Consider the following 27,968-nt stretch of genomic DNA (forward strand, 5'->3'; position numbering starts at 1 on the left):
GAAGATAATTAATTTCATCCAAATAGAAACTAAATAAATTTTATTTTGACTTCTTTAATAGAAAAACAAGATATTAATAAAAGAAAATAGAGCAGTTTATCGTATTTAAATCATAGAAGAAGATTTATTTTTTGTCACTAAAAATTATTTTTTATGCATCCTTATTTTTTGAAATTGTATTTGATTAAATGAAAATCGTCTTATTTTGCAAGATTGAACTAGAGAGGAATATAAAAAAAAGATTGCAATATGCTAAGCAAATTATAGCTAAAAATAGAGTCATTATTTTTAATACTAGGTTCAAATTTGATCTATGAATTTAAAATTTAATTAATTAGCACAAATATTAATTCAGCACACGCCACATATTCTATTAATCTTCATTGTATCGGTAGATTACCGTAAATTTATTAGCCATAAGTATTCATATAAAATCAAACATTATATATGATGACACTTGCACTTCTGACTCAATGATAATAATTCATATTAGTTATTTTCAAATTAAAAAATTATTATATTTTAAAATATCCGGCATACTATCATAAAATTTTATTAGCAACAAGTATTTATATAAAATCAAATATTACATATGATTACACTTGCACTTCTGAGTCAATAATAATTCATGTTAGTTATTTTCAAATTAAAAATTATTATATTTTAAAATATTTACGCAACGCGCATATAGCATAAAATTTTATCAGCTCGAACACGCAACATCTGATTAAGAATGAAAAAAATACTAACCACTCCATCACAATTCTTAAAGATTTGCTTCTTTGTTTTGTTGGATGTCAAGAAGGGACTTGTTGACATATACTCATGGCCAATATTTACTTGAATTGGGACCAATCTCATTTAGCAATTAGATTATCTCCCCAAAAGAAATAACATGGATTTAGCATCATTCACTAGCGTAGATGTGACGGACACTACAAATTAGCTGAACAGACTAATATATGAAGCAGTTGCCTTGGTGCATCCAAAAACCAAAATTACTCCCAAGTAGGGCTGAACATGAAAAATCAAAAAACCGAACCAAACCGATAACCAAACCAAATCGGAAAAAAAACCCGACATTTATTTGGTTTGATTTGGTTTGGTTTTTAAATTTAAAAACCGACTATATTTGGTTTGGTTTTGGTTTCAAGTCTAAAAAAAACCAAAAAAACCGAACCAAACCGACTTTATATATACATATTTTAAAAATTAAATTTGTATATATATGTGTGTGTATTTTAATTTTTTTATGAAAAAAATACAATTTATATTGAATTTTTATATTCTTAATCTTGGCCATGCTTTTGAATTATACTAGATTGGGTCAAAATATTTTGATGGACTTCTAATGAAATGAGTCCATCTTGCATGGTTGGACCCAAAGTAAAAGTAAACAAAATGTGGACTTCATATCATCATTGCTAAGAATAATTATGCTCCTGAGTTTAGTTTTAGGAATGACTATTCTTGGCAATACTATTTCAAATAAGTTTAAATTCAAATAGTGACTAGTGTCTACAAGGTGATTTAAAAACCGACAAAAACTGAAAAAACCGATAAAAACCGACAAAAACCGAATAGTTAAAACCGATATAGTTTGGTTTGGTTTGGTTTGGTTTGACAATTTGAATAACCGACTCAATTGGTTTGATTATTTTTTAAATAAAAACCGATCCAAATCGAACCGTGAACACCCCTACTCCCAAGATATGAAGGTCCTTTTAGCGACAGAAACATTAAATGAAAGCATCATAATTGAAGGTGAGAAAATCTCACCAGGAATCACATACATTTTAGAGCATTCAAACATCAAGTTCAAATAAAACCAAAATTTGCATGCAAAGTTCTTGGTGTTGAATGCAGCCTCAACTGTTTGAAGCCATCTTATTTTCACATCACCAACCCAAACAAAAGTCAAAATACGAGTTTCATGTACCTAGTATCAAGATAATGGACCTTCATTATCCCATTCTCCCCATGTTTTGGAGAATAAAGGCAGTGAAGAAATGCAAAAGCAGAGTGATATGCATTATGTGCTTCCTTCTGCCTGCTTCCTTGCTTCTTCCCGCATAACAGCTCTCACATATATCTCATAACAACATCCTGTAAATACAAATTAGGAAGATCAGAATATCGGTTTCAAAAGTATTAGCAATCAACAGAAATGGTGAAACTTATAAATAGATCCATATCGATTGTTGCAAATTGCAGGCAAAACAAGCCATATAGAGTAGCTTTTTCCAGGATGAAGATAGCAAAGAGCAGCCCATAGAGAGTAAAGAGACGCTGCAAGGAACATAATTAATAGCCTCTGAATAACACGGAGTTGGATACAAATCAACAGCGAAGAAGCTACTAATGTTCTTAATAGTTTCAAATATGAATGAGACACCAATACTTCAGAAGGCTGGAAACTGATCATTGCAAATTATATTAAGAGCAGCGTAGATCATGTCTCTCTAAGAGCACCAAAGAGTGGCTGATATCAGATGTTGCATAGAACATATAAGCCTCTGAACAAGATCTGGACGTAACTCATCATAACAGGAGGCTTTAGGTTTTCGTTTTTCCTTTGTTGGGGAATAATAGGTAATAGCAGAAGGTTCTAAAGCATTTTCAATGGCTTTGAACTTATATGACAGAAACAAATGACATGGATCTGATTATCATCGAAAACTAAAAACATATGCAGGGTAGTAAGACTATTAGTGACACAGTGTGACTACACTTAGACCAACTTGTTTTGAGACTGACATCTATAACAAGCCACAAGTAATAAAAGTGCAGCCCGTTGCACAAAGTATCCCTCGTTAGCAGGGTCCGGAAAAGGGTCGCACCCGAGTAATAAAAAGCAAAAGCCATAGTGCTATCCTGACTGTTATGATCATTCTTATTTCCATTTCTAGAAGTTGGAGAAAAGAGGGGCATAAGAAACCTTAGTTAATCAGAAATATACAGGGAGGTTTCAATCATAAATACATAGTGCCCTTCAGAACACCTGCATACTCCTTTCCAAGTTTCCCTCCTTCCCCCTCTTCACCCCAGAAAAAGATAAATAAACACTATATTTATATATCCAACCACCATATGCCCAAAAAAAGAAAAAAGAAAAAAAGTAGCAGCAACTCCTACACTGCTTTTCAAAATCCTACAGCAGTTACTCCATGGGACTGAAATGGAATAATTTTTTTTACTACCTTCTTGTTCTGCTTCTAAAACCTACATTGACAATTTCTTTACAATTCTTTTTCTCTGTCTCGTTTCAGTGCCTTGAAATGTACCCCAAGCCCTTAAGGCATTGGCTAGTCAAAAGTTAAATTGGAGAAGACACAGTTGTCTTCCTAGTTTCTTTCTTTTGATAATTTATAGTCAGACAACTTAACGCACTTCCAAGTTATCATGCCTGAACTTTTCTTATTTATGTCCCTATCAAGCACAAATTCATGTATAGGCCATCTGAGAAGGGAAAGGAGAGACATCAATCTTTCTACAATCATCTTACAAACGAAGGGAGTCCAGCAAATAGTGCAGGAAGAGCATCCCTAATAAATGAAATAACTCTTACGATCATTTCATTTGAGGGATTGGATGAAACAATCATGGTATAAAATTTGTGTTCCGTATGACCAAAATTTGTCACAGGGAAGCCCGGTGCAATAAGCCCCACTATGCATGGGGTCCGGGGAAGGGCGGGAGGATAATAGTCCATTGTACGCAGCCTTACCCTGCATTTTTTTGCAAGAGGTTGTTTCCACAGCTCGAATCCATGACCTCCTAATCAGATGGCAGCAACTTTAACTAGTTGCCAGAAAGCTCCACTTAACCAAAATTTGTCACAGATGATAGATTACTGCATGTGTAATAGTTCTGTGTACTAATGATACTATACTCTCAACCTCAAGAGAAAGGGAATCATGAGCCAACACTGGGCTTCATATCTCAATTTGACGAATGTGCTCAGCCAAGGGGATGGCATGAAGAATGTAACAACTTCACCAGCTCTGCAATACGTACCCTTAGGGATCGTTTGGTATGGGGGATGGGATAAACAAAGTTATCCTATGGATTGGGATATCCCATGGGATTAGTTATCCCACCATATATGTGGGATAAGTTATCCCATCACTAAGGTATAAATGGTGGAAAAAATAATCCTTGGACTAACTAATACCTCTAACCATACGAAAGATTAAATGATCCTGCATTTAATCCCGAGATTATTATTGCTTATCAGTTATCCCTCATACAAAACGACTCCTTAGTCACTTATAGCTACATTCCCAAAAAAAAAAAAAAAGTGAATCCAATATGTGGTGAAGAGCAAAACCTGCTACTACAACAATAGTTAGAACATCTCCCACCCTTTTGAGGGTTCGCACATTCTGTTTATGTGATTTAAAGCGTTTCAAGGAGGGATCCGCTGCCAAGAGCTGCCAAAAATAAAAATTGACAAGGATAAATCATATGGAAAAAAAATAGAGAAAAAAGAAAGAGCTACTGATGGAAACAATTAAGTAAGTTCAAATAAAAGCGATACTACTTGTGGAATTAATAGCTTACAACATTTTGCCTAGGAAATTTAATGATTTATAATTGAGAGCAAGCCACTCAAATGTTAACTCAACTAAAGAATAAATCATGCACATGGAAATATTAAAGCTCATGCTCATTCTAACGCGCGCGCGTACACACATAGTATGCTCATTCAAGCACATCTATATTGGAGGCACTACTGGATTTGACAAACAACCCCATCCCAAGCAGCATACACACGAGTAAATAAAATATAGATTGCCTCAGGAAGAAGTCTATTTATGAGAAAAGCCACCAAAAAAATGTTGTAGACCAAGCTATAGGAAATACATCAGATACTTCATTAACATGCTGTAACATGGAAGACATTCTGGGTAATTTCATGTGGCACAATTATTATTTTTGCAGTTTAGCATATTACTATACTAAGAAAGAATGCAACTGTAATTTTCACATTGTTGCTATTGCAACACCACCTGTGCCCTCGATAAAATAGACAAACAGTCTTTTATCTTAAAATGGCTCACAATTATATGTAAAATTCATAAGCATTTTAACTTAGTAAACTACACCATCCAAATTAAAAGGAAAAAATCCTCAAGTACACTTTATAGTGCAGAAACTACACCAATTTTTTTTAACAAATCAGTTGTTTCCTGATAAGGTGATTTTAACAAATCAGCTGTGTTAGAACTTAAATGGTTATCGGCACAAATATAACCAGGATACAGTGTATCGATGCCCCCTATCAACCTTGAGGCTACAACAAAAGTATCAATCAATCAGCTAGATTCCTGGTTACACCCAGAACAATTAGAAAGCTCCTAATATCTCTTTATCAGTTCAAATTTTCTTCAGCTCTTCTACAAACAGCTTCTTTCTTCAAAAAAAAAACTAAGCTATCCCAAAGTTCCGTTTTTTATTAAAGGAAAGTTAGATTTGGTGGGGAAGATTTTGAATATAAGTGGTATATACAAAAAAGGAGAACCTCTCTACTTCCACAAGGTAGGAGTAAGGTCTGCGTACACTCTATCCTCCCCAAATCCCACATGTCGGATTACACTGGGTATGTTGTTGTTGTTACACAAAAAAGGAGAACCTACCTACACAAAATACAGAACTCTTCAAAAAGCACTCAATCCCTAACAGAAACATCGTGGGTTCACCAAATGTTTACTATGACTGAAGTAAATACTCAAGCTTTGAGAAGGGATGAAATTACATTCTGCAAATTAAAGTAGGATAAATGGCAAAGGTCCACCACAGCCAAGATAACACTTGATTGAGCTAAAATAGTGAAAACCTTATTCCATAATTCCCCACAGTAAAACATCCAACTACAGAATACCTAATACATAGTAAATTTGGGAGGCACAAAATATGCAATTCAGGTATAAGCATTAGAGTAGCAAATCCGATTAACAGTAATTAACTCACTCTACATCAAACCCTTTCTCTTGAAGCTCAGAAATGACTTCATTCCTCATCCTCGTCCACAACTTGAAGGCTTCTTGGTCAACCTTCTTATCCTGCAATGCTTTCTGATAATTGTATGAATCTTTATCAGATTCAATGATTCCCTTGGAACCAATGGTAGTCCCAATCATCCCACCTTTGACAACGAACTCTTTCATGGCCTTCTCGTCACCTGGATATGGAAATTTCCGGCGTTCGTAAGATGTGCTAGTTCTTTTTCTTCCTTTGGCCTCGGCCTTAAGGTCCACCAACCAAGTGGCGAAGTTTCATTCCACACCCACGCCAGACCAAACAGCGTGTAAGTACAGAGAAAAGCTTTTCCCACTTGCTTCCAAAAGTGATAATCTTCTTTCCCTAATCCGACAAGAGAAAAATACATTATCCAGACCATCAATGTAGGATTTTACTGCAATACACAGGATATTATATAATATAATCCTCACCATGTAAGTAACTAAACGTTTTAGGACAAGATCCATTTTAAAAAATCGTGATTAATGCACTCTTTTTTTTAAATATATATATATATATATAGATTGTTTTTAAAGGTTACAGTAATTTTCTATTGCCTGAATTAAAACAAAAATCCCTACAAAAAATCTCACCTTAAATTCCACAAAGTTCACTGAAGGCTTCAAAGTCGAATCATATAAAGATCTTGCGCAGTTTAGGTTCAACAAAAACAGTGGATATATCTGAGATATACTTCACTGCTCAATGTCAGAAGCACTGTCAAAACTCATAGCTTTGTTATTGAGTAACTCATGTATTGGTCCTTCGGAAACAAATCTTGAATTGATATCTCCGTTACGAGGGTCAAGGAAAACAAAAATACCGTAGAAAAACAAAATCCGATATAGTAAATGTTAACCAAAGATTAGTTTTCCATTTTCTTTCGTCAGGAAAATATACAGAAATATTGAAGGACCTGCAAATTAACCAGTGATTGTAAGGGAAACAAAGTGTAGAAAAAATAACTTATCACATCTCTTATCCATCAATTTGGGCTTGTATACCTTCCACTGTGTAACATCAGGACCTGAAATGTATCATGAGATGAGAGCTTGAATGAACCCTCACTTGCATTCAAGTTGTTAAGGGAACTCAGATGAATCCCAAACTCACTGGACAATAGTGGCAATGGAGAAGGAGAAGCATGTGTGCAACACAGGCCATCATCACTGCATGCAGACGAACAATTTATAAGAAACCAGACAGAAAATATCCTTAAGTTAGCTGGTGTAACAAAGACGGACCTTTCAATATCAACAATTTGAAGGAGAGGATGTACAAGAGCAGAGACTCTTTCAGAGAATGCAAGACATTCTCTGGCCTTCCAGATCATATATGCAAACCAAAAGATCAATCAGGTCAGTACTGCTTTAGAGGTAAAGAATGTAAATTAATACTTTTCATTTGTTTGAATTGTGAGAAAACGATAAGTACTTGGAGTGCATTTGCTTCTTCGAACTGGTTGGTTGTAAAATACATCACGAACAATGACGGTAAAAAGAAAAATCCCAAGAAATTTCCTTATCAGCAAACAACAGTCAATTCATATATCAGGTACGCTTATGAAGAATTACCTGTTGTGCCAACATCTTGTCTACAATCAACTCCAAGGTACAAACACTTGCCATCCTATAAACAATGGCAAGAACAAAGATCCAGTTAGTGGTTTTATATCTATCCTAATGGATACTACCAACTAAATCTCAAAAGAACTTTACCTTCAAAACCATACAATATCCATTTGGCCTCCCATGAGCTTTAGTAACATTTTTTCCAACACAGAAACGTCAGAAATAGAGCTCAGAGCCTCTCCTTTATAGCCAAAGCTTGCTGCGAAAGCATGCATATCGTCTGAATGGCTGTATTTTGATGTCATTGGTGTAAAGGAAGCATAAAAACCATAGTTAAAATCGTCTGATCTAATGCATTTTGATGTGCACATATACTCTCTCTCTTTTTTTTTTTGGGATACGGTACAGATAAAGAAAGTATTTACTGCAAATTGAGCACTAGGAATGCGATGTACATGAACATCTTACAATAATAGCAAAAAAATATTTTGTGTTGTGTACATCCATACAAAGTTTTCCCAATTACAAGTAAAACCACAAAATTATAAATAAAAGAACATCTGGAAAAAAATATTAATGAACACAAACTGTCAAACCGCCTATCATTTGATCAATATCCTATAGACTATAACAACCATTCCAAGTTATGAACATCATAGTTGTCAGGCAAAAGAAATTAGGTACAACAACATCACTACAATAGAAAAGATGATGTCAGTCCAACATTTCACAAAGGATTACCATATCTTTCTCCAATCAACACTAGTCCATCTCGTGAGACACCAGATCCTAAGAGAAAGTACAACTTCAAATGATGAAGTAAAATAATAAATTGAGCAGAACTTTCTGCACATCAAAATGCATTAGATCAATGTCAAAGAAACTAAACTTACCACTGTCATCCACCTTAAAATAGCAGGTTCCAATGCCTATACCAACAAATACCTGGTGGAAACTGGGTTAAGTTCAAACTAGGAGTACACTACTTATAAGAATAAACAGACATAAAAAAAGAGTCCTATAAGCACCAGCCATCTCGTGAGACAATCCTTCAAAAGAAAGTACAACTTCAGGTGATGAAGTAAAATAATAAATTGAGCACATGTGCAAAGCACGTCATCCTCACTGCATGCAAATGAATAGAATCTAAGAAGCCAGAAAGAAAATAACCTAAGTTATCTGGTATAACAGAGACGGACCTCTCAATATCAACAATTTTTAAGGAGACACTGGGATGCACAAGGGCGATTCTTAGCAGAGATTCTTTCAGAGGATACGAGACCCTCTTTGGGCTTCCAGATTATATATGCAAACCAAAAGATCAAACAGGACAGGGTACAGATTTAAAAGTATATGTAAATCAATATTTCTCATTTGATTGAATTTTGAGAAAACTAGAAGTACTTGGAATGCATTTGCTTCCTTCGAACTGGTTGGTTGTAAAATACATCATGAACAATGAATGCAAAAAGAAAACTCCCAACAAATTTCCTTAATAGCAAACAACAGTCAACTCATGTGTCAGGTAGGCTTATACAGAATTACCTGTTGTACCAACATCTTGTCAACAATCATCAATTCCAAGGTACAAACACTTGCCATCCTGTAAACAATGGAATGAACAAAGACCAAGTCAGTAGTTTTATACCTATCCTAATGGATACTACCAGCTGAATTTCAAAAGCACTTTACCTTCAAAACCTTCCGATATTCATTTGGCCTCCAATGAGTTTTAGTAACAATTTCCAACAAAGAAACATCAGAAATATAGCTTAGAGCCTCTCCTTTGAAGACAAGGCTTGCTGGGAAAGCATGCATATCGTCTGAATGGCTGTATTTTGATGTCGCTGGTGTAAAGGAAGCAGACGACTCCATAGTTAGAATGGCAAGACCAGAAGGAAACAGAACAGAAGATGAAAGAAACGGGTGCATATACTGTCTCCATAAACTGGGCTAAAAGTCCTATGCGCCAATGTGTATGTTCCAGCTCAACTTTAGTACAACACTTTGAAAAAAGAATTACCATATATTTCTCCCATCAGCACCGGTCCATCTCGTGAAACACCAGATCCTTCAAGGGAAAGTACAATTTCAGATGATGAAGTAAAATAATAAACTGACCAAAACTTTCTGCACATCAAAATGCGTTAGATCAATGTCAAAGACACTAATACTTACCACTGTCATCCACCTTAACATAGCAAGTTCCAACGCCTATAGCAACAAATACCTGGGTTAAGTTCAATCTAGGAGTACACGACATATAAGAATAACAAACATAAAAAGAAGAGTCCTATAAGGAAATAAACCTCAGGTAAAAAAGAAATAGAGTTGTGATATAAGAATATTCATTTGGAAAAAAAAATAATGATACTAGAATGGAGCATCATATTAAGAGGAGAAAAACTAGTATCAATTTTCATATAAAGCATATGCCCTCGTTATCAGAAGTAGCAAACAAAGGAACATAAGAATTCATTGAAGAGCCTCACCGGTCACTGCCTTTTGTGCAAGCAACACACAAATTCGCAGGAGCAATCAGTCTAAACAATTAAAACTGCACGAAAGCACGACTTGCCATCATTAGTCACTTGACTATGATGTTTTCAGCAGCCCACCTCTACTGATCCTCAAATGAAAACATTAACAAAATCAGAAAAGATGAACCATATAATTCCCCATTCTCTTACATGGCACAGTTTTGCATTTTTAAGAAACAATAAAGTCTAGACCATGTAAAGGAAAAAGGCCAGTGAGGGCGTTTACGAAAGTCTGTCCAATTCAGTGTCTTCATTCAAAATACTACAAATCACAATACTTAAAATATTTAGAGTTGTGCGAGTGGGGCCTTCAAGAACAGCTCCACAAATTTCCATTCATTACCTAGTAAAATCATAAAGAGTATTGAAACATTGAAAGGGTAAATGAGTACCTTGGTGGCACCAGCATCGATGCTGTTGAAAACCAACTCCACAACAACCCTCGTGATACCCTCACCGAATTGACCCCCATCTCCCTAAAAAAGTAAAAACAAATTCTTGAACATCCTTAACACACAGGACGAGGATAACAACATAATTTTCTTTAAAAGATTTCTTGATATCTTCTTGAAAAGTACGATTTCTTTGATATCCTTAAAATATGCTTTTACGAATAACTACAAGTTGTTGATTTTTTTTTTTCTTAAAAAGAATGCATGCAAGAATTCAAAGTTAATCTGAAAATATCAAGGTCTCGCATTCCAAGATAATCTGATTTAGGGTTCAACGAGTTCCAAGAATTCCAAGATAATCTGATTTAGGGTTCAATGAGTTCCAAGAATACCTATGTAACTTCAAGGCGTTCTGTGGAAAAACAGTAGCATTACTTGATCGCCGGGAAAATTGATTCGGGGAAGAATACTAATGAATGTAACTTCAAAAATCCAACAAGTTCTTTCTGGAAAACTGCAGACACATCAGCGGAAGACTTAAGCAGGGTTTAGAGTTTTCATCGGACATCGTCAACGGGGCAGTCAAGATCAGCAATCCGGTGGCGTACTCTAAGATGCGCCGGTAGCGTATATGATAAGCGGGCTTCCGTAATATGATGGTGGTGAGTTCTAAAACGAGCAGGTGGTGTCCGTTTTATAGTTTTCGAACTAGTTAATACACGCGGAAAAAAGCTCGTTAAAAATATATATATTATTTTAAAACTTTATTATTATTATTATTGTAGTACTTATTTATTTTTTAAAATAAGAGTAGTCTATTTTATTGATAATATGAAATTTGTTATCATCGTATATAACTTAAATTATTTAACTTGTGCAATTTTTGTACGTCGATTCAGTTTATGGTTTGAAACTACAATCCTAAGTTATTAGATAATAAATTAATATTTTATTCATATAAAATAAATTTCTTAAGAATTACATATAAAATTTAACTCAAATAACTCTATTTCAAATTTGCAACTGATATGTACATGTATCTCTAAGGACCATAATCTCATTTTAAACTTTTAAAATATTTAAATACAATTTTATTTAACTTAAATATTAATAATTTTGTGCTTTGATTATACTATTGTTTGGACCGTTTTCGTCATCTACTTATTTACTCTAATATTCTTGTCTGACCTTTTTCTATGCTTTTATTGAGCCGAGGGTCTTTCGGAAACAGCCGTCCTACATTGGTAGGAGTCAGGTCTGCGTACACTCTACCCTCCCCAGACCCCACGATGTGGGATTTCACTGGGTTGTTGTTGTTGTTGTTGTTAAATATTAATAATTTTACAAGTTTTCTATGACATCCAATTTAACGATCTTTAATCACGAAAACACACTTTCTAATTGTCATTGTTCGATCACTTTCTTTTGCGTAGATTGTTTTCCTACTGAATTATCTTAGCACCTAAATTTAACAAAAAAAATTAATTGTATTATATTTGATCCTAGATGTTTTACGGCCTTTATCGACTACAGCCGATCGACGAAACACATCTATGATGATACTGTCATCCCATTAGTAAATTATGAAAATTATTACCAAAATAACAAGGTAAATGTATAATTTAAATATATTATGTGGGTAATTGGCACATGAAATCAAACCAATTGGAAGAAAGTTTCTTTTCCTATCTAGTTTCACGAATGGTAATCGTTGAACTCTTCTCTCAATTCAATTGACAATCTTTTATTTCTCGCCTCTGACATGTATCTCTAACGACCATAATCTCATTTTAAACTTTTAAAATATTTAAATATAATTTTATTTAACTTAAATATTAATAATTTTACAACTTTTCTATGACATCCAGTTTAACAATCTTTAATCACGAAAACACACTTTATAATTGTCATTGTTCGATTACTTTCTTTTGCAAAAATAATTAATTGTATTATATTTGATCCTAGATGTTTTACGGCCTTTATCGACTACAACCGATCGACGAAAGACATCTTTGATGATACTGTCATCCCATTAGTAAATTATGAAACTTATTACCAAAATAACAAGGTAAATGTATAATTTAAATATATTATGTGGGTAATTGGCACATGAAATCAAACCAATTGGAAGAAAGTTTCTTTTCCTATCTAGTTTCACTAATGGTAATCCTTGAACTCTTCTCTCAATTCAATTGACAATCTTTTATTTATCGCCTCTAACAATTCTATATTTCAAATTAGACAAATAAAATAATATCTTTCTATATATGAAAAATGATCAAAAAAATCCTTAAACTATGCAAAATTGAAAAAAAAATGCCCCCAATTAATAGTTTGATTTAAAAATGTCGCTGCCGACAATAATTTGATCCAAAAAATGACTCTATTGTTATTTAATTGATCAAAAAGAGAGGGTTAGAGAATAACATACAAATTTAATCATCTAAATAGATAAATGATGTAACAATCAAATTACCTAATTCATTATCGTAGCATTTCTTTACACCCTATACACAGTTACTCTAACTATACATGGAAACTGTACAATCCGTTCCCTTTTCCTATTTTTTTTGTGTGTATGTATGTGCGTGCGTGTGTTGAGTGATTTGCCACCAAAAGCTAGTATTACATTTAGTACATATATTTATTTGTTGAATCTGTATAGATGTACCGATCTCCATATCCAAATCATCCTTCAATGTGATGACCGCGGACCGGATATCTTCAAAGTGAAATTGGTACCGAGCTCCATATCCAGAGACTGGATATCATAGTGAAATTAATAGGTTGCAAGAAGAACCAAATTAGGTATATTCACAAGAGCTTTTAGACACAAGGAAACGACTGATCTTAGTCGCTTTGCTGCACGTTCTAGGTTGATTTCATACCTGTGTAATCCATGCCATGCATAGAAGAGAGTCTACTCCATGAACCTAACTTAGCAATCTACTCATGCAGAGCACCCAAGTTGGCAAAAGAGGGACAAAAGTTGATTGCCCATGAGCACACTAACAAATTAAAAGATATTGTTGTCATTGATAATATGGAATTCCTCTCTTAAACATACCATCAAATGCAGTTCCGACACAGATATTTCTGAAATGCAATTTTCCATTCACTTGAAAACACAATGAAGTCTGCTTCAACTCCTCAACAATGAGAGAACATTCTGAAGGCAACAATGCATCTCCAAACATAATTACACCTGCGAAAATGAATAAATAAAATAGAAACATCAGGAAACAATCCATCAATTATGCTTCACCCCCAAAATTAGTTGGCCTGCTTTGTTGATCCTCATTCCTCTGTATCTGTTCAACTCTATCAATATCGGAGTTATTGTTCCAACACAAATGAAAACAAAGACATCAAGAGTAAAGAAAAATATCTTAAATCACTTTTTGTTCTGATTACCTGTTTTCTCTATTTTTCTTATGTGGGGGTGGGTGAAGGCGAGAGAGCATCAAGGTGGCTCCAAATTCATGAATTAAATACTAACTTACTCCTGCAAGTCTTGTTATTCAGGATCCAGATCACAGATGAGGGTACTCTATTGATGATCCATCTGTATTAGCAAGCCGTAGGTTGCTAACATATTACTCAGAGAATATGACACAACATTTAAGTAAGAACATAAGCAAGAAACCATGAGAAAGATTAGAGTTAAATGGGGTAAAATATGAGAGCTAGTTTAGTGTTGGTGGACTAACTTGTTTAATAAATTCTAACAGATCCACATCAGTTAGATTAACATACAGAATACACGAAACCTGTATTATCACGAAAACAATCATTTTCTTATGAAACATGTTCAAGAGAATCTTGTTAGCTAGTGGAGTATTTCCTAAAACATGAATGATGCCATAAATAGTTTTCAAATTAAGTTGGAAGTTATTCAAGTTTCAAGGCCTTATAATTCAAAAAGAGATAACGTCTAGCATTGTTTTGTTACTGATAGTATTAGAACAAAAAAACTCTTCCCTTAGAAGTTACAATTCATAATTCACTAGCTACAATCAACCCACTTAAAACATAAAATGGAACTCAAGAGACGATGCACATAAATGACACTTGAAAGCCTAACCCTCAAAAATCCTTCTAGCTTTCAACAAGATGGAGCACAGAACTGATATAAACTGTTATTGATAACTCAGAATGGAATAACTAGCCAGAGAAAAAGTGCTTGTCAGGCTTTGTTTTCCACATTTAGACATGCATATATCCTACGTTGGGGAATATGAATGTTGAAGAGAATAAGCTATATAGTAAAAGGTTTGAGAATGTAGGTGAGCAACTAATTCTAGATTAACACCTTTCACTTCTAAGACTGATTTGCAAATAGTTTACATGTACTTAACTTTTTGAATGTATAATATGATAGAGATAAGTATTAGAGAATGTTAACGAAAGAAGCGTGACAGATGTTGGCAGCTTGTGAATCAGAATAAAGTTCCGACTTTAACCAAAAATAGAACTTCATGCTAAGAGTTAGGTTTAACTTTAGAGACAAGTATTAGAGAATGTTAACGCAAGAATTGTGACAGATATTGGAAGCTTGTAAATCAGATTAAAGTTCCGGCTTTAACCAAAAATATAACTTCATGCTCAGAGTTAGGTTTAACTTTAATGCATGCTGCAAAATTTAGTAGAATGGAATTTCTGGTAAATGTCAATTTTATCAAGTTCCATACATTGGTTGTGTGATGAAAGTCTAAACAAAGATCGTAATTTACCTGGTCAATGATCTTGAAGTTTGAGAATGATTGTTGCAGATCCACATCAGTTTTGAATTTGGTCAGCATATTTGTGTAGTAATTGGTAACCAATTTCAGGAATGACCTGCAAAAGCATGGTTAAAGACTCAAAAATCAATGTTACCTATTATAAAGAGTTTCAAGACATCCTCACAAGACTTAAAGTCAATGTTACCTATTATCAAAATAATCGTACCAATTCTTGCTCAGAATCAAGATAGGTTGTTGTCCTCATTTTTTCAGATAGGACCTAATAATTCAGTAAGTTAGAGAATCCAAGTTGAAATGACATTCCAATGAATTTTTAGACAATCATTACCTTCTCACGTAGTTCTTCCAAACGAATTCGCTCATCTGCAGCATGCTGTAAGACATGACAATGACCCTAATGTTCAACGAAGATAAATGCTAGAATAAAAGAGAAACATCATAATCCTTGACTATGTAAAACGGGACGTACATTTATTTTGAGATGGACCTAGGTTTCTACAAAAGAATATACTCCACCAGATGGTCACAAAGTGATGAAGCAAAAGATAGCACACTACATCACTCTTCTTTTCTTCAGTAATATCACAAAATTGCAATATAAGAGAGTAGGACATTATTTGTTAAAGTATTAGTTATGTGGTTATAATAATGTAAAAACGGTTATGTTGTGGGGATTAATATGTGGTGAATAATGAATGAGTAATGCTATGCAGGGACTATCTACATTAAAGGTGATGAAGCAAAAGATAAAGCACACTACATCACTCTTCTTTTCTTCAGTAATATCACAAAATTGCAATATAAGAGAGTAGGACATTATTTGTTAAAGTATTAGTTATGTGGTTATAATAATGTAAAAACGGTTATGTTGTGGGGATTAATATGTGGTGAATAATGAATGAGTAATGCTATGCAGGGACTATCTACATTAAAGGGAATTTTTGCCTATAAATTCTTATATCCATGTATTGTTGACAAATGTGTTATTATTCCATAACTTATCCCGCATAAAATAATACTGGCATAAGTCATGAGGATATTAATAATGGACAGTTGAATACCGCCAACCAAATGTTGCATTAGTTATGTCGAGCTTATTAACTAAGTGCCACATAGTTATACGGACATAACTTTTTGTTACGCGGCCAACAAATGTTATACTATTTATACTGAGATTTATATTTACTAATGAGTCCAACTAAACTATCCCTAAGAGAAACAATCGTTTAAAGTAAATGCATTATAAGGAAATTCATGAGAAACCAAGAATGACCATAATGGACTTTGCAAATGCAAGAATAGATCTGATCAATTATAGTGCTCGCCACAATAGTAAAAAAAACTTCTCATCAACTTGTTGGAGAACTTTGGCACCCTCCAGACAGTTTTTATCAATGGTATCAAGAACCAATGAATCAACAACAAAATGCAAGACACACCAGAAGTGACATTAAGTATAGTATCCTGATTCTTAAGATTCTCTGTTCCAGTACAGCTTCGTATCTTACATCAGAAAAGAAAAAATTCCACCATCTTAACAGAAGTCCCTCCATTTTGTCTCAAAATCTAAGAAACTTTTGAGTTTTTATTGGAGCAAATTTTCTGAAAATTTGAATAAAAAATGCCAGGCATGACAATTTTATTACAAGATCAGAACATAAGCAAGACAGAATTTGAAAGACACTACGTGGCCTAGGAGACTTAGAAAACATTTTAGTCTCTAATGCTTTCATGATTAATAAGGATACAATCTAAGATAATCTTGAAAAGTGGGTGAAGGAAATGAAACTAATTAACTGAAACATGCACTAGAAACATTTAGCAGTCATTTAGGTCAGGAACAAATGGCAAGATTAGTTTACCTTCTTTTGACTCCCCATGCTCTTATTCAGGTCAGGACTGATTGGGTAAGCAAAAATCAGGAAGATTAAGTTCAAACGGGAAAAACTGTTAACCTTAGAAGCAGCAAACACATTGTAATAAAGAAATACAACAATCAGTAACAAATATGAATGACCTGTCCTTGTTAACATTGGCCTGTTTGGTTTTGCAACCAAAAAGAAGCTAGAAATGGGGTTTCTTATTGTTCTCCTCTAAAAAATGGGAGATTATTTTGTTCTATGGGAACAACTGTGACACAAGGGCCTTGCCTGTCAGGGGTTCCTTTTTAATACTTTGAAATCCTATATGATTAGTAATATATAATGACGTTTAGGCAGTTTTAACCTATTTATTTCACCCACATTGAAGTTTCAAAACGGATTAGGTGTTTTGAGATATTTATTATAGAAAATAACCCAAACCAAATCTTACAAAATAAGCCCAAGCACAAACTCAATTCTACAAAAATAAATCCATGGACTCACACTCGTTTCACAACCCCAAAACGATTAAATAATAAATGTCAACAATAAGTCTCACCTTAAATTCCAGAGGTCTTTGAAAGCTCCAAAGTCAAATCATATAAAGATCTTGGGCAATTTAGGTTCAACAAAAACAATGGATATATATGAGATCTACTTCTCTTCTCAATGTCAGAAGCACTGTCAAAACTCATCGCTATGTTATTAAGTAATTCAAGTATTGGTCCTTTGGAAACAAATCTTGAATTGATATCTGCATTACGAAGGTCAAGGAAAACAAAAACACTGTAAAAATCAAGCATCTGATATAGTAAATGCTAACCAAAGATTAGTTTTCCATTTTCTTTGTTCAGGAAAATATACTAAAATAAGTGGATACAGAACTATTGAAGGACCTACAAATAAAACAGTGGTTGTTAGGGAAAAAAGAGTTTAATCATACCTAGACTAAATTGATGAAGAAGAAAAGGCAAACATCCAAGAATATCAACTGAAAGCACAAATCTTGAACAAATTTTCCTTTGATTTGCGAAGAAATTATAGCTAGAGTTTGCGATTTCGAGAAAATAGTGAGTGAAAAGGTAAATTAATTGGCTATTTTATTTTTAAATTTTAAAATCTATGTGTAAATTAGTTGGCAGTCATTGAATGACTAATAAATCCACGTCACAACGTTTGTCTTACATGCATTTAAGTTGCAGGTGTAGAGTGTTTTTTTGTTTAAGCGTGGGATAGTTAAAGTGCCTACTTGTGCACTATGAAAGTTCAAGGTCCAACTTAAAATTAGAAGCCAAGTTTAAAGTCCTATTTATGTATTATGTCTTTAAACAAAGTGTCTTTAATTGGAGATATTATAGTAATTTAACATTCAAGTATTACGCCACTAGCACCTAATGCCAAAACTCAAGCCTGAGCTGACCCTGCTGAACCATTTGCTACTAGAACATAACAACCACACACAATCAAGAAAACAAGCAAGTATATCTCGAATTTAAAAATAAACTCTCGGCCACAAGGCCCCTGTCAACAACTCTATAAAGGAAACAACTACTTACAATAATTCATATAAAAAAATAGCCAACTAGAACACAAGTTCTGTTTGGGCCATTGAGGCGACCATGATCTCTATATAGAAGCTAAAAGCAAGTATATATCAAGACAATACATCAAACAACTATCAAGCATTAGCAAACCCTTATTCGCCAGGTAATTTATCTGCGTATTCCCAGACAATAGAAAGGAAGACTCCTTTCATACATTTACAAATCATCCATATTACATTCAATCCAGAGAGGACATGCTATGTCAATCAATTTAAACAATAACATAATAAAAGAATTCAGTGAGGGAAGGTAGATTCATTTCAACACATAAGAATATAATGATTATAAATGCGATATAGTGATTTAAATACGGGATAAACAGAGAAGGAACAACATTATTTCTTGAACCTCAACATTTATCACTATAAAAATTAATATTTTTCAATAAACAGTTGTAGGAACCAGTGGCGGAACCAAGATTTCTTCACAGAAGATTCAAAATATAAAGAAGTAAGAACGAGGATCATTTTAAGGGATAACAAGCCATACATACAAATAATTGAAAGTTAACATCCACTCCTACAAACAAAATGTTGTCTCATTTGAAGTTGACCTACCTGCATTCATGAAAGTTTAGTTCCATAGAGGAATGAATATAAACATGTAAGTGTATATTTATCAAACCGGCCCATTATTTCAACTTCAAACTCCAAGTCAAAACTGAGTCCTAAAAGAAGTTGGCTTTTTCATCAGCCGTTGCGCGCTAGCCTTCCAACAAAGTAAAGGGGCTACTAGTTGTAGCACGCAGTGCACTAGTAATAGGAAAAGCTAATTGAGATTGCTAATGACGGATGGAGGTTGAGGGTAAAACATGTTCAGTTCCTCACCCTTATCTCCGTCATCGTAGACTGAAAATGATGGGAATCAAATCAATAAAGAAGAGGCATAAGCATTGCCTCTCGATCAAACTTGAAATAAAGAATTTGAAAAATAGGTTTAGGAGTTTTTCTAAGTTCTTTCAAATTTTCACTCACAATACTTATTGGACTGTTTTTTTATATCCAAACACAACTTCAACTTTCAAATATGCTTTTATAATTTCAACATTAATTACTACTACTTTTTTCTTCAATCTCAACCAACTCATCTCAAACTGCCTAAGTAACTATATACTTCTTGAAATTTTCAACCATGTGAGTACGTATATATCGTTCAAACTAAAAGCAATGGGTGTGCTTGCATCTGTTGTTAACAAGCTATATCTGCTCCTTCAAGATTGGAGAGACAAAAAACATTGGACATTTTATCCTTCCAGCTTCAATTAGACCCATAATGTATTAAGCAATGTATGATATGTTTCTTTTACCACTTACCCTTTTCACCAAGTTACACTTACTCTTAACAAGTGGGGTTCATTTTAATAGATATACTCATATAATTAGAATTTGACCTTACATATACAATATAAATTTTTGACGACGGGGGTTCACCTGAACCCCCTAACCTCCACGTTATCAGAATTAGAAAATAGAAAAGTAACGTAACCCAAACACCTTTTTGGATTACGCGAACAGTCAAACTCTAAGTTAGAAAAGTCATTTATTAAAATTGTAAGCAAATGTCACCTAAGTAGTTTACCTTAACTTGGCGCTGAATGGTTTCCACATTGTAATCATCTCATAGAGTGGCTTGACGTATAAACAACTATACATGATCTTCATCTTTGAGGAAGTTGAAATGGAAAAGTAATAGAAGAAGTGAATAACAGAAGTTTGTCTAAAGATGACGTATAAAGGAAAAAAACGTATAAAGCACTATCTTTCAGAATTTCATTGGCAGCCTTCGACTTCATCTCCTCCGGTTCTTGTTAATATATAATCAAAATAAAAATGAGAGGGGTGGAATAAATTAAAGGGAGGCTTAATTGGAGGAAAGGAGTAGCGTTAAAATAGGGAAGTTAGTTAAGTGGGTTGCAAATACATTATTCAGAGAACACGACACTGCATTTAAGCAAGAACATAGGCAAGATTCCACATGAGAAAGATTAGGGTTAGTTAAATAAGGAGGGAAATATGAGAGCTAGTTAGTGTCAATGGACTAACCTGTTGAAGAAAGTCTAACATATCCACATCAGTTAGACTAACGCCCAAAATACATGAAACCAAGAAAACAACCATTTTCTTATGAAACACATGGAAAAGAATCTTGTTAGCTAGTGGAGTATTTCCTAAAACATGATCAATAGTTTTCTAAAATAAGTTGGAAGCTATTCAATTTTCAAGGCCTCAAAATTCAAAAAGAGAGAACCTCTAGCATTGTCTTGTTATTGATGGTATTAGAACAAAAAAGTTTCCTTATAAGTAACAATTCATAATTCGCTCTCTATAATCAATCGAATTAAAACATAAAATGGACCTTAAGAGATAATGTGCACAGATGACACTTGAAAGTCTTAAACCCTCAAAAATCTTTCTTGCTTTCAACAAGATGGAGCAAAAAACTGATTTAAACTGCGGTATAAATACCTTAGAATGGAATAACTAGACTGAGAAGAAGTGCTTGTCATGCTTTTTTTCCCACTTAGACAGGCATATAGCCTTCAGATGGAGGAACAGGATCGCTAGAGAGAATAAGCTCTAAAGTGTAGTAAAAGGCTCGAGAATATAGGTGAGCAATCTCTCCCAGCCCTTGTGTATTTACTATACAGTGTAGCTTTATTCCCAATAATTCCTAATCCCAATACATATTTCCAATTAGTTGATGTCACTTCCTAATCCCGTGTTAACTACAATCAGTACTATATTACCTCTCCCTTATAAGACTGATTTGCAAATGGTTTACATGTACTTTAACTTTTTGAATGTATAATATGACAGAGACAAGTATCAGAGAATGTTACCGTGACAGATGTTGGTTGCTTGTGAATCAGATTTAAGTTCCTGCTGTAACCAAAACATATAACTTCATGCTAGAGTTAGGTTCAACTTCAATGAATGTTGCAAAATTTAGTGGAATGAAATTTCAGGTAAATGGCAATTTTATCAAGTTTCATAGGCTGGTTGTAATGAAAATCTAAACAAAGATTCGTAACCTACCTAGCAAATGATCTTGAAGCTTGAGAATGAATGTTGCAGATCCAGCCCCAGTTTTGAATTTGGTCAGCATAGTATGGTCAAAGACAATTTGTTTTTACCTATTATAAAGAGTTTCAAGTCTTCCCCACAAGCCAAGCGGCACAAGGCAAATCCATTTCACATTAGATGACCATAAACGTACATATTCTTGCTCAGAAACAAGATAGGTTGTTGCCATCTTTTGTCTAGATAGGGCATGATAATTCACTAAATTACAGACTTCACGTTGAAATGACACATCAATGAGTTTTTAGACAATCATTAACTTCTCACGCAGCTCTTCCAAACGAATCCACTCATCTGCAACATGCTGTAGAACATGACAATGAGTGTAATGATCAACGAAGATAAATGCTAGAATCAAAGAAAAGATCACAATCCTTGAATATGTAAAAAAGGACGCACATTTATTTTGTCATGGGCCTCAGTTTCTACATAAGAATATACTCCACCAGCTAGTCACAAAATGATGGAACAAAAGATAAAGCACCCTATATCACTCTCCTTCTCTTCAGTAATATCAAAAAATTGCACTACAAAAGAGTAAGACATTATTTGGTTAAAGTGTTAGTCATACAAGGAATGCTGACATTATTTGGTTAAAGTACTAGTCATAGAAGGAATGCTTATGCAGTGATAATAATGTAAAAACTATTATGCGGTAAATAATAATGTAGGGATCCTAACGGGGTGAATAATAAATGAGTTATACTATGCAGGGACTATCTACATTAAAGGATTTTTTTGCCAGTAAATACTCATAGCCATGCATTGTTGACAAATACTTTTTTATTCCATAATCTATCCTGCAAAAAGTAATACGTATATTCTTGCATAAGTCATAAAGATATTAATAATGAACAGTTACATACCGCCAACCAAATGTTGCATTAGTTATGTCGAGCTTATTTTTTCTTATGCGGATAACAAAGTGCTACATAGTTATGCAGATATTACTTTTTCTTACGCGGCCAACAAATGTTATACTATTTATGCGGAAGTTTATGCTAAGATTTATATTTGCTAATGAGCCCAACCAAACGATCCATAAGAGAAATAATCGTTTAAAGTAAATGCATTGTAAGGAAATTCTAGAGAAACCAAGTATGGCCATAATGGACTATGCAAAGGCCAGAATAGACCTGATCAATTATAGCAAGTGTTGTGTTAGCCACAATCAGAACAAACTTCATATCAACCTGTTGGAGAACTTTGGCACTCTCCAGCCAGTTTTAATCTATGGTATCAGGAACCAATGAATCACCAACAAAATGCAGGCGCTATAAGTGACATTGAGTATAGTATCCCAATTCGTAAGATTCACTGTTCCAGTATCGCTTTGCATCTCAAATCGGAAAAGGTAAAAGTTCATCATCTTAACAAAATAGAGATCATCCGAGATATAACTAAGGTAGTCAAGTGTAATCTCTGGACGGAAGTCCCTCCATTTTGTCCCAGAATATAAGAAACTTTGAGTTTGTGCCGGCGCAAATTCTGAAAATTTGATAAAAAAAACGCCAGGAGGCATGACAATTTTGTTACAAGATCAAAACATAAGCAAAATGGAATTTGAAAGAGACTATGTGGCCTAGGAGACTTGGAAAGAGACATTGTAATCTCTAATGCTTTCATGATTTACAAGAATACAGTCTAAGATAATCTTGAAAAGTGGGTGAAAGAAATGAAGCTAATTAGCTGAAACATGCACCGGGAAAATTCAGCTCTTATTCAGGTCAGGAACAAAAGGCAGGAATGGTTTACCTGCTTTTGACTCCCCATCACGTGTACTTGTGCACTCCCCTTTAACTTCTAATTTGTTATTCCAGATGTTATCAAATTTCATTTTCACACTTGGCCTGAAAACAGAAACATCAGGTCATGTGAGTTACAAACATGTTTGATTGAGATAATATCAGAAAGAGACCTAACATTCCCGAGAAATTTGATAACATAAACTTTCATTAGAGAATACACCATCAGCACAACTTGGGAGGGAAGATTGATCACATTGATGGTATGACTGTTGTGGAAGCTCCAAGCAAATAGCTTCTGCAGAATGATGCAGTCTCCTTACAACTTTAGTTTCTGCACGACGGGCAAGAACATTAATTAGTTGCACACATTTTCTGCCATCATTGATTATTAACACAAACAAGCACTCAAGGACAAATTACGTGGCATTAGTGGCACATCATGAACAGTCTTAATAATCTTATTTCCTGCTGCCTTTCTTGAAACTCACTTGTGGCAAAGAACGTCTTCTTGCCTTGGTAAAATGGAGGAGCAATGACTTCTTCTACTCATCTTCTTCCTTATAAGCTCTCATCTGTTTTACCTCGATTTCCAGTATCAATCCATTTATGCGAGTCCCCATCCACCCTAGAGGAGAGCATAGCTCGTGGTATCAAATGATTCTTAAGATTCTCTTCACGATGAGAATGCATATGTGTCAAATCATCTCCATCATAATAGAATTCATAAGGACCTGAACCATAAACATCCCATGGATCAAGTCCCCCTATACTGGCCATATCCTCTCTAGAAAAAGCATAAAAATTGAGATCAATCTTTGCAGTCCTCTTTTTCCAAATTATTTATGGCAGAGACCAAGACATTATGTTCCACGTTTCCAAAATTATACGTGACAGCAACTTCATGTTTAACAGGAAATCATCCTTCGTAGGTAAAACGTTAGATGAAACATCGTTCTATCTAGTTTTTTCAAAATTAGCTTAAGAGAAAAGAAAGTGATAAACTACACGATGGCATAACACAAAAATGCTTTGCACCATCTGATGCATTAGTAACTCTCTCTCCCACTAACCAACCCTCCACAATTTGAACCCCCCCTCTTATTTTAGGGAGGCAGGTGGGGCAGCTACAGACTACAGGGAAGGGAGTGTGGAGTGGACAAAGCCACATGTACAAATAATATCAAAATACAATGAATCAAAAGTGGTGTTGCATAAAAATGTCGAGTACATGCTCTCACCAACAGAATCACTTCCAGTCCAGAGATTCGCGACAATATCCTCAATAAAGAGAAGACAGGGTGCCAATCCCACAAGTACAATTAAGAAACAACTAGTCACCACAAGAGATTCTTAAAAAACACATCAAAATAGCTTTATCAGATTAACACAATCAGTATCAACTGCACATCATTTCTAGCAAGTTGATTGCACATATAACATGGAACAAAAATGAACAAAGTGACTTGTTCTACTTGACAAACAAGAACCACACACCCCTCTCTTTTGTTTTCTTTTTTCCTTTTTGTGGCGATAAGTCAAACCACTCCCTCTCTTAACCTACATATGGTACACAAAGTAGAAATTCTGGGCAGGGGATGACCAGCACTTTTAATAAATAACATGGCATTGAAGTCAATATTTTCCCATCCAGTTCATAGCAAAATATCTACAGAATCAGACAAAGTAATCAGTTGAAACAAAATTCAGTATACTAAGAAGTGCAACAGTTCTCAAGTTTGATCTAGTCCATGGTCTGCAGTCGAAAACAAAGAGGAACCAGAAACAGTCCTCTGGTTACATGTGCTCCCACTTTCTCCACTCATCGACGAAATATAAGAATTTTTGACTTCCTCAGAGCCTATTCTAGCTTTTCCTTAATCCCCTCATCCTAATTAATGATTTCTAGAATTTATTAAAACTGTTAGAACATTAGAGTAGTGGTAAATGTTCAAATGATGTTACTACCTCTAAGATCCAAGTCATTAATATATTTCTCTCTTTTATTACTTCAAAGATGCTCAGTAACTCTAACCTGAAGGAGTTAAGGTGATACCTTTTGAAAACAAAGGATACGTAAAAAAGTATACTCGAAAGCTCTTGAGTCTCTAGAATGATGCCAAAGATCAATAGTGTTAGCATATTTAAAAGGTCAAAGCTGCATTTCCAACCTCCACAGCTGAAGAATGAAGATCAACCTAAATTATTTGGTAGAGCTCAATTTTTTCAGAATAACATAATTTATTTGTGAATTAGAAGGCCCAGATTGACCTACAAGTTTGAAACTCCTGAGAATATGAGCCACCCCTTATCCTGATTCCACTCAAAATCATTATACACCTGGATGTCACCATCTCCTAAAGATATCAAGGCTCCAAGAAGATTGATGTAGCAAATATCTAGATTTATAACAATTGACGTAAATTTGAGAAAGAACGCAAAATCTATTTGAAGGGAAGCAGAAATAATTGGGTAAGCAAAAACCAGGAGACAGTTCAAACCAGAAGAATTGTAAGTCTTGGTAAACAGCAAACACATTGTTATACGAAATACAATACTCCAATCAGTAAAACAATATGTATGACATGTCCTTGTTAACATAGGCCTGGTTGGTTTTGCAACCAAAAGAAGCTAGAAACGTGGTTTTGCATTGTTTTCCCACAACAAAAGGGAGATTATTTTGTTCTCCGGGAACAGCTGTGACGCAAGGGTTTGTTCTCCGGGAACAGCTGTGACGCGAGGGTTTGTTCTCCGGGAACAGCTGTGACGCGAGGGCCTTATAACTGTTAGGGGGTCCTTTTTAATACTTTGAAATCCTATACGATTAGTAATAAATAATGATGTTTACCCAGTTTTAACCTATTAATTTCACCCACATTAAAGTTTCAAAGAAATGACTAGGTGTTTTGAAATATATTTTTACAATGAACAACCCAAACCAATTCTCACAAAACAAAACCTAACACAAACTCAATTCTACAAAAGTAAAACCAAAGGCTCACATTTGTTTCCCAACCCCCAAAAAATTAAATCATAAATGCCAACGAAAAATCACACCTTAAATACCACAGAGGTCTTTGAAGGTTCCAAAGTCAAATCATATAAAGATCTTGGGCTGTTTAGGTTCAACAAAAACAGTGGATATATCTGAGATCTACTTTGCTGCCCAATGTCAGAAACACTGTCAAAACTCATAGCAGCTATGTTATTAAGTAATTTATGTAGTGGTCCTTTGGAAACAAATCTTGAATTGATTTCTACATTATGAAGGTCAAGGAAAACAAAAACACCGTAAAAAACAAGCATACATATAGTAAATGTTAACCAAAGATTAGTTTTCTGTTTCTTTTGGCAGGACAACATACTGAAATAAGTGGATAGAGAAATACTGAAGGACCTGCAAATTAAACAGTGGGTTGTTAGGGAAACAAAGTGTAGAAAAAATGACTTGTCACATCTCTTTACCATCAATTTGGGCTTGTATACCTTCAGTGTATAAACATCAAAACCTGAGATGTATCCTTAAGGCTTGAATGCACCAACGCTTGCATTCAATTTGTTAAGGGAACTCAGATGAATCTTAAACCCACTGGACAACAGCGGCAAGGAGAAGGAGAAGCACGTGTGCAAAGCAGGTCATCCTCACAGTATGCAAATGAACAAAATCTAAGAAACCATACTGGAAATACTCTTAAGTTAGCTAGTGTATCAGACGAACCTTTCAATATAAACAATTTTGAAGGAGACACTGGGATGCGCAAGGGAAATTCTTAGCAGAGACTCTTTCGGAGATAGCGAAACCCTCTTTGGACTTCAAGATTATACATGCAAACCAAAAGAACAGTCAGATCAAAGTACAGCTTTACAAGTAAAGTATGTAAATCAATATTTTTTACTTGTTTGATTTTGAGAAAACTAGAAGTACTTGGAGTGCATTTGCTTCCTTTGTACAGGTTGGTTGTAAAATACATCACGAACAATGACTGCAAAAAGAATAATCCCAACAAATTTCCTTATAAGCAAACAACAGTCAACTCATGTATCAGGTAGGCTTCTACAAAATTACTTGTTGTACCAAAATCTTGTCTACAGTCATCAATTCCAAAGTACAAACACTTGCAATCCTATAAACAATGGCAAGAACAAAGACCGGGTTAGTAGTTTTATACCTATCCTAATGTATATTACAAACTAAAACTCAAAAGAACTTTACCTTCAAAACCTTATGATATCCATTTGGCCTCCCATGAGTTTTGGTAACAATTTCGAAAAAGAAACGTTAGAAATAGAGCTCAGAGCCTCTCCTTTAAAGCCAAAGCTTTCTGAGAAAGCATGCATATTATCTGAATGGCTGTATTTTGATGTCGCAAGTGTAAAGCAAGCATACAAAACCATAGTTAAAATG

The 27,968-nt window shown here is 34.4% G+C and overlaps 1 protein-coding gene and 2 pseudogenes across 1 annotated transcript; all 3 read right to left on the reverse strand.

Annotated features, from left to right (window-relative positions):
• Positions 1-5,737: 5,737 nt before the first annotated feature.
• On the reverse strand, positions 5,738-6,391 carry LOC129872773 (uncharacterized; annotated as a pseudogene).
• Positions 6,392-7,597: 1,206 nt separating this feature from the next.
• On the reverse strand, positions 7,598-11,234 carry LOC129873704 (DNA mismatch repair protein MLH3-like). Its single transcript, XM_055948841.1, has 8 exons — positions 10,920-11,234; positions 10,528-10,611; positions 9,774-9,841; positions 9,619-9,666; positions 9,288-9,442; positions 9,141-9,198; positions 7,743-7,883; positions 7,598-7,653 (listed from the first exon to the last, which is right to left on the reverse strand). The coding sequence occupies exons 2-6, from the start codon at positions 10,605-10,607 to the stop codon at positions 9,160-9,162; spliced, it is 390 nt and encodes a 129-aa protein (XP_055804816.1). The 5' UTR covers positions 10,608-10,611; positions 10,920-11,234; the 3' UTR covers positions 7,598-7,653; positions 7,743-7,883; positions 9,141-9,159.
• A 2,072-nt stretch (positions 11,235-13,306) lies between these two features.
• Positions 13,307-27,958, reverse strand: LOC129872774 (DNA mismatch repair protein MLH3-like; annotated as a pseudogene).
• Positions 27,959-27,968: the final 10 nt, after the last annotated feature.

Source organism: Solanum dulcamara, chromosome 11 (assembly GCF_947179165.1).
Source record: "Solanum dulcamara chromosome 11, daSolDulc1.2, whole genome shotgun sequence".
Taxonomy (NCBI): Eukaryota; Viridiplantae; Streptophyta; class Magnoliopsida; order Solanales; family Solanaceae; genus Solanum; species Solanum dulcamara.

Coding starts and splice junctions, on each gene's coding strand:
- LOC129873704 (XM_055948841.1), bottom strand. CDS start 10,607: ATGGGGGTCAATTCGGTGAGGGTATCACGAGGGTTGTTGTGGAGTTGG. Junction 9,842..10,527: donor TCGATGCTGGTGCCACCAAG/GTACTCATTTAC, acceptor GTGTACTCCTAG/ATTGAACTTAACCCAGGTAT. Junction 9,667..9,773: donor TGTTAAGGTGGATGACAGTG/GTAAGTATTAGT, acceptor TTTCCCTTGAAG/GATCTGGTGTTTCACGAGAT.